This window comes from Musca domestica, unplaced genomic scaffold, assembly GCF_030504385.1.
Source record: "Musca domestica strain aabys unplaced genomic scaffold, Musca_domestica.polishedcontigs.V.1.1 1, whole genome shotgun sequence".
NCBI lineage: Eukaryota > Metazoa > Arthropoda > Insecta > Diptera > Muscidae > Musca > Musca domestica.
In genome coordinates, this window is record NW_026712114.1 from 8,502,882 (window position 1) to 8,516,542 (window position 13,661).

The following is a 13,661-nucleotide window of genomic DNA, read 5'->3' on the forward strand; positions in this document are numbered from 1 at the left end:
ATTGTACCTAAAATCGTCAAAATACCGAATATAGGGAGGTACTGATATATGGGGCCTTTACGAAGACCTGGACCTGCAGAGAAAATTTTCTGTCTTAGGCTGTGGCATCCATTACGAACTTTAAATGCCAAATTTGAAACAATTCCTGTGAAAAATGTCTCTAAAATCATCAAAATACCAAATATTGGGAGGTACCGTTATATGGGGCTATACAAAGACATGGACTTGCACAGACAATTTTCTGTCTTAGGCTGTAATATCCCTCTCGAACTTCATATACCAAATTTGACACAATTCCGGTGAATAATGTTGCTAAAATCATCAAAATACCAAATATAGGGAGGTACTGTTATATGGAGCCTATACGAAGACGTGGACCTGCACATACAATTTTCTGTCCTAGGGTGCAGTATCCATTACGAATTTCAAATACCAAATTTGAAACAATTCCGGTGAATAATGTCGCTAAAATCATCAAAATACCGAATATCGAGAGGTACCGTTATATGGGGGCTATATGAAAACGTGGACCTACATGACCCATTTACGAACTTAGCCTGCCTACTGGCAAAAAAATCATGTGTGCAAAATTGTAGCCATCTATCTCAATTCGTTCGAAAGATAGCGGGATTACAACAGACGGACAGACAGACGGACATCGCTAAATCGACATAGAATTTTACGCTGATCAAGAATACAGGGTTTACGGGAACAAATGCAAATCAATGCGAATAATCCGTTGTAAAGTGGGATGTTCTTGGGGACCTCTCAACACTGGCTCGTACGGCAGCGATATTATCGGCCGATCGCCTTGGTCGACTTTTATATGGCCTCTTCGGATTAGAAAGAACCTTATCAGTCGAAAATTTTTCGTATAAACGCTTAATGGTGTTCTTAGAACATTTTTTAATGTTTTAAAAGCAGGTTGAGTTTTCACAATTGACTTCTTGTAAATTTCAACTATTTCAGAGCGCTCGCGTGGCATGTATTGGTTCATGGTAAAAATCTGCTTGCACTGACGCTTCAAAGGCGGTTTGTCATTAAGCGATGTGACATCTCTGTCAAAAGTTATGGCGTTGCCAGATGGGTCCGTCTAATGTAGGCAACCCTGTATATATACTTTGTTGGGTCTGACATGAGTATTTCGAGGAGTTACAAACAGAATGACAAAGTTAATATACCCTCCATAGTATGGTGGAGGGTATAAAAATCGGTTTGGTATTATCCGCCGAAACAAATCTATGCAACACTATTCCCAGTATTTCAGTTTAAAGTGGGAGCTTTTAGTACAAAAAGCTTTCATTGCAGACAAAAGCTTTTCATTGGCCTGTGCAGCCACTTTTTGAACAGCGACACACATGTTATTGTTTTTATAAATATATATTTTTAGAAAAAAACTGTTAATTTCAAAAAAAAAATTTAAATAAAAATTGTTACAAATATGACAACGTTGTCTACAAAAATTAACAATAAATCTAGTAAACCCGCAATCTGTTCCCAATTATTGAACAAACAAACAGGAGGCAAAAATCCTTGACAACGAACCAAAACACTCCCCCAATACCAAACACCTTGACGTTGAAAAATTCCTTAACATCAAAACAGTTGTGCTAGTTTCGTGAATAAACAAAATACATTCCTTTACATCAGGAGGAAAAATATTCTAATCGAAATGTCCTTAAATAAAATATTTTTGCGTTATTATCCACCAGGTAGGCTATTAGTATGCATTAAAAACAGCGAGCATGGGATGGAATTTGAATTCAATTTATTTTCAAAAATTAGAAATTTTGACAAGAACCATAATTATTTTTCTACGATATTTTACTCATTCCTGATAACGTCTTTTTTATTTTAGGCATTGCTTTAAATCTCCAATACAGCGATGGCGAGGAGTATTTACAGCATATTGACTTATTGGATTTGAATATCAAGTGAGTAAATAGTTATTTCCAGGTAAAGAGAAATTTCGACAACTTTTCCTAAATCAAGTTAACAAAACACCATCAATTCCGTAAACACATACACATATGTTTTTTTCCTGCTTTCTTTGCAGTTCAAACCCCAACGATGTGGCACGTAGTGTGCTACAACGTTTGATGGACCGTGACAACCAACAAGGACATTCGTTGCAAACAAACGAACAACAACACCGTCATCATCTTCCTCCGCACGAAGATCAAACATGTGAAACCGTAACCAAACAAAAAACACATGCCAACGAAGGTGACACTACTCCGGATAACCGACATAGAAACAGTAGTCACAATGCTAACGGCACAAATGCCGAAAGCACTGTCATCTATGGTGCCGTGCGTAAGGCCATTGCCAAGTTGCAGCGCAAATTGCAGGAACCCACCAAAAAGAAATTCTATCTCCATACACGTCTCGACACGCACATCCTGCCGTTGACGAACATTAGCTTCGACAGGAACGGTGAACGCTGTATAACCGGAAGTTATGATAGAACGTGCCGCATCATCAGCACACACGATGGCAGTGTCGAGCATGTTCTAGCCGAACACGATAATGTGGTCTTTTCGGTTGCCTACAATTTTCCCAAATGGTAAGTTCTGAGAAAGGAATACACATATGTGTGGGTATGTTTGTAACGGTATTTGGTATAATGTTCCGGAAAAGGATATAAGTAAGATTAAATGGGAACTAAGTTTATCCTAAAAATAGAACAAATGCAAATGTAATGTAACTGAGAATTATAATTTGTATCAACTAGGGAAATACTCCAATTAACCAAGAAGTGTAGATGGCAAGCAATTAGGCTAAAAATATATATTATTAAGGCTGAAATTAAAAAAAGCAAAAGCAAGCTAAAAGCAGTAAATAAAGTCTTAAAGTCGGGCTGGGCCGACTTTATGATACCCTCCACCACTTTGCTAATTTAGTAGAGCTCGACATAACAAATAAAAGTTTTTATGGGAGAATTCAAACATATACGCTATGATTATAATTATAATTATAATTTAAAGTTCAAAGGACTAAATATGCCGAAGCATTTGTATCTTTTAAATTCGGAATTGTATTGCCCATTTGGTGCACAATTAATTTGAAATCGGATAAATATATATATGGGAGCTATATCCAAATCTGAACCGATCTCGATAAAATTTGGCAAAGGTATTTCTGAGCTGCATTTGATATATTTCTCCAAATATTGTTGTTACGGAGTGCATATTACGGCTGTGGGTAACAAATATGACAAATCGGATGAACAATATATATGGGACCTATAGCTATATCTGAACCGATCATCACCAAATTTGACATACTACCTTCTAGACCTGATTCGGTCGTAAGTGCCAAACTCCATCCCATTTGGACAAATATATTAGACGTTTGGTGCACAATAAAAGGTAAATCGGACGAAGTTATATATGAGAGCTATATCCAAATCTGAACCGATCCCGATAAAATTTAGCAAGTGTATTTCTGAGCTGTATTCGACATATTTCCCCAAATATTGTTGTTGCAGAGTGCATATTACGGCGGCGATGGACAAAAATAACAAATCGGATGAACAATATATATGGGAGCTATAGCTATATCTGAACCGATTTCAATCAAATTTGGCATACATATTTTCAGACCTAATTTGGGTGTATATGCAAAATTCCATACAATTCGGGCTGATATTACACGTTTGGTGCACAATAAAAGGCAAATCGGACGAAGATATATATGGGAGCTATATCTAAATTTTGACCGATTATTTCCAATTTCCATAGGGTTCGTCCTTGGGCCAAACAAATGATCTGTGCAAAATTTCATCTGGATCGGGCAATAAATGCGGCCTGTACTTTGTTTACAAAAATACATGGACAGACGGACGGACGGACATGCATAAATCGACTCAGAATGTGATTCTATGCAGATCATCAAAAGGAACTATGGGTCTATCTCGTTTCCTACTGCCTGTTACAAACAAATGCACAAAGACATAATACCCTGACCACCTTGTGGTGTAGGGTATAAAAACAGTTAAGTTCTGCGTTGCTGAACCTTTTTTTTATATCCAACACCATTGGGAGTGGAAGTACAGCTTTTAAAAATATTTTAATGAGTGTCAAAACCAATATTCGAGAGTCATATAGGGTAAGTGCGCCTAAGTTCGGCATGTCCCAGTAGTCGGCAGTTTTAAAATTTAAACTTAAATAACTAAAAATGAAATTGACCAAATAATGATATAATTGCAAAAAATCGTCAACAGTGTTCTCTGCTCTCTTTCTGTAAAAAAGAACAATGAGATCCGATCATTTATTACGAGAGAATAACGGTTTTCGTCAGTGAGTGTCTTCTAACGCGTGCGATAGTGCTTGTTTGTAAAGACAAAATTAGTGTTGGCGTCAACTTAATAATCGATTTAAGTAAATTAAATTTAATACTTTTGGAATCAGAAATATTGTATAATAGTAAATAACAGTCTAAAGATCATTTTATAACTTAAAAAACATACATAATCAAGCATTTTTCTCTTATATTATTTAATGCCGACATTAGGAATAGAAAAAAAGAGATTTGCCAATAATGGGCAGGGGGTGCCGATTACTAGAAAAAAAATCATTTTTGACCTATTTCACCAAAACTTGAGAAAAGTATTAAATAATAATCCAAAAACTACTCAAATAAAAAAATAGTTTTGAGTCGGCAGTTGCTTTTATTTGTGCTTTTTGACCAACTTTTCTAAATTAAGTAGGTTTTTTAAATCAGCTATTTGACGCTTTAGATAGCGGTGGCATTTTTGAAACAAATGTTGGCTATGTAAAGGAAAAATATCAATTCATAAATTCCAAACATAAGAAAGGTACTTTTTTATTTAATCTCATTTTTATTTTAATTGAAAATCCATACTATTCTTGATTTTCTACCTATATTTGGTTTAGAATGATAATTAAATAAAACACTATTTAAAAAGGAAATTAGTTAATTAAACTATGAATTAGTATTACAGCATTGTTTTACACTATTTGAAATAAAAAAAAATATACAAAATAATATTTTTTTTAATGAAATAGCATATGCCGACTACTGGCAAATGCCGAGCATTGGAAAATGGTGCCGCCTACTGGCAAAAAACTACTATTTTGGTAAAATTGCAAATTTTGCCAATTTAATAAAAACAAATTCAATTGTTGTTTATTATTTCGAAAACTAAACAAAATATGGAATCTGAACAACTTTATTTTTCTGCAATTGAAAGATTTCACTCAGAATGTCGAAAGATTGAAATATTGAAGAGCCTAAAAGTGCCGACTACTGGTACACTTACCCTATATCTGTAATTTACACGATTTAATATCAAAATTTTCATAAATAAATGGGATTTAAAACAATTATTACATACTTTCAATAGCTTCTTTGAAACCATTAAGGTAGAAAATGTGACTAAACCTATTTCAGAGGTAATTCGAATAATATTATTTGAAATTCTAGAATTCCTTTTTTAATACCCTCCACCATACATGGTATGGAGGATATATTAGGTTCGTCATTCCGTTTGTAACTCATCGAAATAATCGGCCCAATTACGGTTGTCGTTACTATAGTCGTCGTCGACGTTATGTGCAAGCAGCCCTCGCCGTCGCTTCGATTCAAAAATGGCATTACAGTAAGACATAGAAGATAGTTTAAGTAAAATAACTTATAAAACGTCGGCAACACTCCCTTGTTAGTTAGTGAAAAATGAATATTATAAATCGGTTACATATCGTAAGTTCAAGTAAGGAGGAAGAGGAGAATGTGTTAGCATCGGCGAGTGCTAAGGCAGCAAAGGACTTCTTTCAGCATGTGCTAATAGACATTTCCACAACCTCTTCAATTTTTTGAAATCCGTACCAGGTATACGTTTTCAAACGATACCTATATTGCCTATATTAGGTAAATGATCAGAAATCAGTTTCCCGGAATCAGAGCAAAAATAACTACATCTGGAAATTTTTTTTTAAAAAAAAATCGAAGAGGTTTTATTAAAATAGAATTTTTCCAATTGGCCACAGCATTGAGGTTTTTAGCGCTAGGATCTTATTAGACCAGGAGCCTAATTACGGCATCCGCTATCGAATACAGAATCGTATCGAAATGAATTACGACTCGATTTTATTGTTTGGATGATTACATTCAATCGTAATTTAGTTTCGAATTTATCGATTTTGTTACATTTGAAAATGTCAAATTTGCCATCTTTAAGAATAAACCATGGTAGAAGAATATAGGTAGATGCATCAACCCTTGGGAACATTGATATGTCAATTTTTTTTTAATGTTTAATCAAAAATAAGTATATTTTTAATTTTTTTTATACGACGCAAATCGTTGGTTGTTACAATATGATTTTTTTAACTATTTTTACAAATTTAAAAAATTTTTCATTCAACATTTTCAATTCCAAAATCGGTTTGACAGTTCATTGTCCCAGCAGCTGTGTCGATGCGACTACCTGGATATTTTTACCATGGAATAAACAAAGCATGTTGTTATTTATTTAGTGAAAAAGTGAAATTTTGCAAAAATGAATGAGGATTTTATTTCTAGATCCACTTATTCTTGAGGCATGCTTTCTGCTCTCATTTTATGTTCTTTTAAACGAAGTGAATATTCATCCTTTTTGAAACGATACAATTTTTGATTCAAAGTATGTTCTTCCTCCTTAATCTTAAGTTCTCTCTCTTTTATATCACGAATTGAAATTAATAATTCTTCATTTTGTTCCACACTTCTTTCAAAGAGTGTTGTTTTTTTGATTTTTGTCATTTTTTTTCGAGGTGCACTCGTGCTTGGAGTAAAATCTATGAAATCATCTTTTTCTGTGGAAGCCACATTCTCGTATTCATGGTTTGAGTCTTCCAATATATTCTCTAGGATTTCGTCGATATTCATTGATGTACCGAACGTTTTATCCGTTGAGATACTGCGGTAGTTAATCCAACAGCCTCAACTATTTGCTCTTCGGCAGCACTTAACAGTTTGTTGCGTTCATCCTCATTGTAAAATTTTTATAATGTGCAATTTAATGCACCGAACGTGCTGAACGCCAGCCAAAAAAGAGAACCGGATACGCAGGGCGGCCGGCTAAATTTTAAAAAGTGATGCCAAGTTTCATGTTGTTTATTGACAACATGAGAGACGTGTTGCAAAAATACAACACTGGGGATAATAGTGGGTAGGTAGAACACCTGATAAAGGTAAATAATAAATGTCAGGGAAATTGTGGGAAAATCTTGGAAAAGAGGGAAAGTTTGGTTGAGCGTCCTTGGTGGCCGTATATAAAGCACAGACAGGGCTAAGAGCGCCATTATTTCAAAGTGGTGTGGAACAGAAACAGTTCAGTCAATTTTTAAATGTTTTTTTTTTGTGAATAAAAAAAGGAAATACTAAATTGGCAGTTACAATTTGTGTGTTTTATTGTTTTATTTGTGTGGCGTATCTAAACAATTTGTAAGTGTTGATTTGTAAGTGATGTTATGTCGGATGTGTTGTGTTAAGTTTTTGTGTTCTATTTAGGAATAACGCCGCGCATAAATCCACAATTGGACAACGCCATCCGACTTGGACGAAAAAGAAGCGGGCATCCCCAACAATTATTTTTGTATCGCCAGGTGCGGCACAGGGGTTCCAGGCAACGAAAAGGTTCTGGAAACGGCCAAAAGACCTGGCAAACTGCCAGTGGATAACCCTTGGAACAGGCAACATTACCAATCCGGGAAGCTAACCAGTAGATCCCACCTAAAAATCTGTAAAAAGAAGATAAAAAGTGGCCTAAGTATGCCGTTGTGAAGGTAATGTAATTCAAAATTTAAGTTACTTACCAAAGAAAAGAAAGAAAGCCAAATCCCGCTGAAAAAAGTCACATGAAGTTCCTTTTCCTTTGACGGAAACACCACTGAAAAAAAAGAAAAAAAAGAAGCTATAAAAAATATTTGTTTGTTAGTGTGTAGTTTAGTATATAAATTAAACGTATTGTTTGTAGTTAGATAAATAGTGCTTAAGATACAAATGTGAGGAAAATTAATGCCCATTAAATCTTATTGTTAGTGAGTGTAGGGTTGCCTCAAAATTTTACAGCTAGAAAATTTCGATTTTTCTGTTTGGGACAAGGATTTGAAATGCCCAAAAGATTTGTCTAAGTGAGATCCTTTAGGCAGAAATTTAAAGTACTTGTATTGGCCAGAATTGGCGCTTCTAGCAGGGTAATAAAAAAGGTAATCTGAGTATTGACTCACAATTTTTGTTTTTCGTTCGGGTATTAATAATCCAGTTTTTTTTTTATGTGTTCGTGTTGAAATTAGTTTTAAGAGAACGATGATGATTCTAATAAATAAGCTTAATGTCTAATTGTCTAAAGAAATAATATGTTGTGCTAAATTTTATTTGTGAGAGAGGAGGTTAGGCGTTGTAAGTGAGTGTGTGTGGCTTTTTGGGGCCCTTTTTAAATTTTTTTTTTGAGTGTATTTGGACTAAAGGGTCAAGGATGGGTGGGCATAGTGGGGGAGCAATAATATCAAGCTCCTGTGTCATAGGTGTATGTTTGTTTTCAGATTTTCTGTGTTTGTGTTTATTCCAGTACAATTCTTTAAGTGTTCATTCCCTAGGGTTGATGGTGGCAGGGTTGAGAACCCCCTGGATTAACCGCTCCCTCCTGAGCTAGTGCGGAACCCCACCATAACGCCGAGTAGGCCGAATGTAACAAGTTTTTCCTTTAAAGGTCCCCCACCGGTTTCCTTCTTGGAAGTTTTGTTAAAAGATAACTTTCACGTCGTTAAACTGTTCCGAAACCGACTTACCGTCGCTCTTGCTTGTGAACAATTTGAATGTTTGTTCTTGACCAAACCAGGATGGTCTGTCATGAAATCGGCCAAAATAATTTTTTGTTGGAAGTTTATTTTGTTTGAGTTTGACCTACAACATTTGAAATCATTATAATTATTCAATTATTTAATATTTTTAAAGAAACTTACTATTTGTTTTTGAATTAAAGCACAAATTATGCTCCAATCAGAATTATAACACTTTAAATTGTCGTATTGTCGTTACATTCGACACTTCCATGTCAAGTACTCGATATCGAACGCCGTCATCCAAAAATAAGATTACGATATCGTAACTTCTCTATATCGTATGCGGTAATTAGACCACAGTATCGGAAATGGCTTCAATATTTCCAAATTGTTTTGCTGTTGTTATTTTCATGGTCAAATATCAAATACAAAATGGTTAAAATATCAACGTCGACTAAAAAATACAATGTCGTCACAATTTTTACGGAGACAGATATTCTCTAAAAATGACTTTACGTCGATGTCATTTTTAGAGAATATCTATCATCGTTAATGATAATAGCAAGCATTCATCGCTATCGACAAAAAATGACAACCTTAATACCGTTGTTGTCGCCTCGACTTCTTTTTGCAACTACAACGGTAATAGGGCCGACTAATTTTAGACATAACAAAGTATATATATTCTTGATCAGTGTAAAATTCTAAGATGATTTATCCCTGTCCGTCCGTCTGTTGTAAACACGAATCATGATAGGAAGCTAAAATTTTGCACAGATCAGTCTTTTGTCTGCAGGCAGATCGAGTTCGAAGATGGGCTATATCGGTCCACGATATCGTATAGCTCCCATATAACCGTTACCCCCTGAAATTCGGTATTTTGATGATTGTAGCCAAATTCTTCAATGAAATTGTCTGAAAATCCATAAAAGAAGTTCGTTCTGAACAGTGTTGTCTATATAGGTCCACGATATCGTATATCCCCCTATATAACGGTACCTACCTACATTCGGCGTTTTAATGAACTTAACATAATTTTTTGATAGAATTGTCTAAAAATCCGCACTACAAGTTCTTTCTAAGCACTTTACCCCTGGAAGCTTAAAGCCCATATACAACGGTACCCCCCGATATTCGATATTTTGACGATTTTAGGGACATTATTCACAGGAGTTATTTCAAATTTCGTATTTAGAATTCATAATGGGTACTACAGTCTATGACAAAAAATTCCGTATGCAGGCCTACGTCTTTGTATAACCTACATATACCAGTACCTCCCAATATTAGGTATTTTGACTTTTTTTGGTACAATATTCACCGAAATTGTTTGAAATTTCGTATTTGAATTTCATAATAGGTACTACAGCCTGTGACAGAAAATTGTCTATGTAGGTCTTTGCATAGCCCCCATATAGCGGTACCTCCCTATATTCGGTATTTTTAAGATTTTAACAGAATTTCTATCGGATTTTATTTTTTTGAAAATGTCCCGACCAAACTTTCTTCCTTTTAACTTTTTATTCATAATATTTAAATTATAATTCGAGATTTCCATTTGTTATTCAGAGCATTTTTTTTTAATTTCTAATTTCGAATTATTTGCTTTTAGTGATCGCATTGTTACGGGTTCCTTCGATAGTACGGCGAAGGTCTGGTGTCCAGCTTCGGGACTTTGTCGCAGCACGCTTATCGGTCACACAGCTGAAATTGTTTCGGCTGAATTTCAACCCATTAACAGCGAGACAATATGTACAGCTTCGATGGATGGAACGGCACGCCTCTTTCACATAGAATCGACACAGGAGTTGCAGACATTAGCTCACCACGGTGCTGAAGTTATCAATTGTCGTTTCAGTAGAGATGGTAATATGTTGCTGACGGGATCATTCGATAGAACGGCTAGCCTGTGGGATATTCGATCAAAGAGGTGCAGTTGAAATTTATAACTTTACTCATTTTAATTAAATGCTGTATTACAGATTGATAGCCCAACTACGTGGACATTCGGCTGAACTTAGTAATGCTGTGTGGAATTTTTCCTGTGATCTGATTGCCACTGGATCTTTGGATAGCACAGCTTGTATATGGGATGTAAGGAAAACTGGGGAGCCTTTGTTTTCTATTAAAGAACATACAGATGAGATTTTGGATGTGGCTTTTGATTGTAGCGGCCGTCGTTTGGCCACAGCTAGTAATGATTGCACGGCAAGAGTTTGGAATGTTGCCGGGGACTTGGAATTGTTATCTGTTATGGTGGGTCACTCGGAAGAAGTGTCAAAGGTATGATTTGTTTTTACTGCAAAATTTTGAACAAACACAATGAGTCCCAGAAGACATTAAAAGTCCAAATCTTACCTAACCAACAGGGATTCATATCTGTTGAAAAATAGGGTTAAAACCGTACTCCATGTGAGTTTATGCAAAGGGATGACGTCAAAGACAAGTTATTTTGCATGAAATGTCATTGTAAGTCACTAAGGAAAAGTAATCTATTTTCGTTACATATCAAGAAAATATAAGCAGCAACTCAAAAATATTTTCTGTTTTTATACCCTACACAACATAGTGGTAAGGGTGTTATGTCTTTGTGTATTTGTTTGTTACATGAAGAAAATATAGATTGAGATAGACCAAAAACAATATTTGTTTGGCCCAAGGACGAACCCTACTGAAATTGGTGAGAATCGGTTCAAATTTAGATATAGCACCCATATATATCTTCAACCGTTTTCGGGTTAATTGTGCAACAAATGGTCAATATCAGTCCAAATGACCTGAATTTTTGGATATCCGACCGAATTCAGTCTAGAAGCAAGTACATTAAATTTGGGGAAAATCGGTTAATATAGCTATGGCTTCCACATATATGTTTCATCGGATTTGATGTTTAAGTTCCTCACATTCGTAATATGCATTCGACATCTATGATATTTGGTACCAGATATCTTACAGAGCTCGGAAAACCCCTTGCCTATTTTATTGAGATCGGCTAAAATTTGGAGATAGCTCACATATATATCCTCAATCCGATTTCAGGTTTATTGTGCTAATAATGGCTAATATCAGCCCATTTGGTGGATGTATATTCCGATATATATATTTTTAATATAATCCTTCTCAAAGAAATATTTTTTGGTATAAAAGATAAAAATGTCTCCGCCAAATTTTGCGAAAATCGATTAGTTCCCTTTGAAACCAAATTATAACTGCTCTAAAGCCAAATGTTGATAGGTGATATGATCTACTTCCAATAAATTATTTAATTACGGGGGCTCTACTAAATATACACAGTGGTATAGGGTATCATAAGTCGGCCCCGCCAGACTTTTGACTTTTCCTTACTGTTTTTTATTATCAACTTTTTCCTCGATGTTTTTTTCGTTTTGGGTTCTTCGAGTTGATGCATTTAAGTATCGAAAAATTGCATTCTACCCCGAAAGTGTGACAAGAAAGTGCCAAATGAAATATTCAACACAAAATTTCACTATAAATCTCGGAATAAACCGTATGTCTAGGCATGGTACAATGAAGACAAGGTAGGCTAACTTTGAAAAAAATTGCGAATATAGAGGCCTACCTGTTTGGCTTGCAATGTCTGAATTACTATAAAAACAATTAACAAACAAACAACCTGTTGCGTTGATTTTGCATAAATAATTAAGACCCGCGGAAACTGAATGAATGATCAAAATGTCTTTTCAAAATCAGGTTCTATATATCTCTAAAGGTTTATTTCGCTGCAAAATCTGTAGATTTTATCGATGCATATGTTGCAAAGAGAATTTGGAAAACGTCCGAATTTGAATATTTTCTGAAACATTTTTTTATTATTATAACTTCGCTGTCTTGGTTGTGATGAATTCTAAGTAGATTTATTAGTATTCGGTTTGTAGATCAACACATCAAAATAGCTTCGGTTTCCTGGTCAATCTTTTTAAGATCTTTATGTAGCCTTCTCCATACATAAAGCGACTCCAATATTTTGAGGTAAATGCATGATAATTTTCCGCTATTTGTTATGTTTATGCCGTCTGGACCAACTTTTTATTTCGTATTTTTTCGACAAATTTTTAATAATTGTATTTAAATAATATGATTTCCTTCATTTGATTTGAAACACATATTTTACACAGATAGGCCTTTCTTTTTTCTTTAAAAAAAAATTTTATTAGTCCTTTTTATGCTTCCTATTTCAGGTTTGCTTTAGTCCACCTGGTAACCTTCTAATGACTGCTTCAGCTGATCATACTGCCCGATTGTGGTTAATTGAGTCCGGTCTGTGTTCACAAGTGTTGGCCGGACATGAAGCGGAAGTATTCTCCTGTGCCTTCAGTTACAATGGCGATATAATTCTGACTGCATCGAAAGACAATACCTGTCGTTTATGGAGATGATATGACTGGTATATGGTGGATATGAAAAATGAGTAAAAAAATATCACCATGTGCCTGACAATTGGCAGCTCTACAATAAATCAAAAATTAAAAGTTTATTTAAATAAAATATAAATAAATATATAAATTGAGGTAACATAAATGGGGTGCCACAGAAAACAGGAACATATATCGAAAATTTTTCAAGATTTTCTAAACATGGCTGGATAGTATTGTTTTAAAAGCTGCCATATTCATCAAAGAGAGGCGCTGTAATTGTCCCATCACCATATCTTAATTTTAACTTACCCATTTGTTAAAATAAAACAAGTCATGCGTTTTTTATTTTCAACATTTACTACAAACTCGAGCATATATTTTTTAATCATTTTTTTCATTTTGTGTTTTTCTTCTCCGTTTTCTTTTGTTTGCTGTTGTTTTCTGTTTAATTTACAAATAGTTTTCTTGGTTTTTTGTTTGTTTATTTTTTTCTTTC

The 13,661-nt window shown here is 34.7% G+C and overlaps 1 protein-coding gene and 2 long non-coding RNA genes across 3 annotated transcripts; 1 reads left to right on the forward strand and 2 right to left on the reverse strand.

Moving 5' to 3' along the window:
- The first annotated feature begins 1,516 nt into the window (after positions 1 to 1,516).
- Positions 1,517 to 13,572, forward strand: LOC101895568 (dynein assembly factor with WDR repeat domains 1). Its single transcript, XM_059118552.1, has 6 exons — positions 1,517 to 1,712; positions 1,859 to 1,934; positions 2,057 to 2,566; positions 10,402 to 10,719; positions 10,772 to 11,072; positions 12,989 to 13,572. Exons 1-6 carry the CDS (start codon positions 1,673 to 1,675, stop codon positions 13,184 to 13,186), a joined length of 1,443 nt encoding a protein of 480 aa, XP_058974535.1. The 5' UTR covers positions 1,517 to 1,672; the 3' UTR covers positions 13,187 to 13,572.
- LOC109613465 (uncharacterized) lies at positions 7,391 to 8,844 on the reverse strand. The gene is made up of 2 exons (XR_002194997.2): positions 7,821 to 8,844; positions 7,391 to 7,745 (listed from the first exon to the last, which is right to left on the reverse strand). It is a non-coding gene; the product is annotated as an uncharacterized LOC109613465 (long non-coding RNA).
- LOC131800824 (uncharacterized) lies at positions 10,568 to 11,280 on the reverse strand. The gene is made up of 3 exons (XR_009341602.1): positions 11,148 to 11,280; positions 10,770 to 11,088; positions 10,568 to 10,696 (listed from the first exon to the last, which is right to left on the reverse strand). It is a non-coding gene; the product is annotated as an uncharacterized LOC131800824 (long non-coding RNA).
- Positions 13,573 to 13,661: the final 89 nt, after the last annotated feature.

What these genes read in the sequence shown, in the direction of transcription:
- LOC101895568 (XM_059118552.1), top strand. Translation starts at nt 1,673, where the DNA reads ATGTCCTTAAATAAAATATTTTTGCGTTATTATCCACCAG. An exon ending in TTTGCGTTATTATCCACCAG is followed by an intron (nt 1,713 to 1,858) that starts GTAGGCTATTAG and finishes TTTTTATTTTAG; the next exon opens with GCATTGCTTTAAATCTCCAA. An exon ending in GCCTACAATTTTCCCAAATG is followed by an intron (nt 2,567 to 10,401) that starts GTAAGTTCTGAG and finishes ATTTGCTTTTAG; the next exon opens with TGATCGCATTGTTACGGGTT.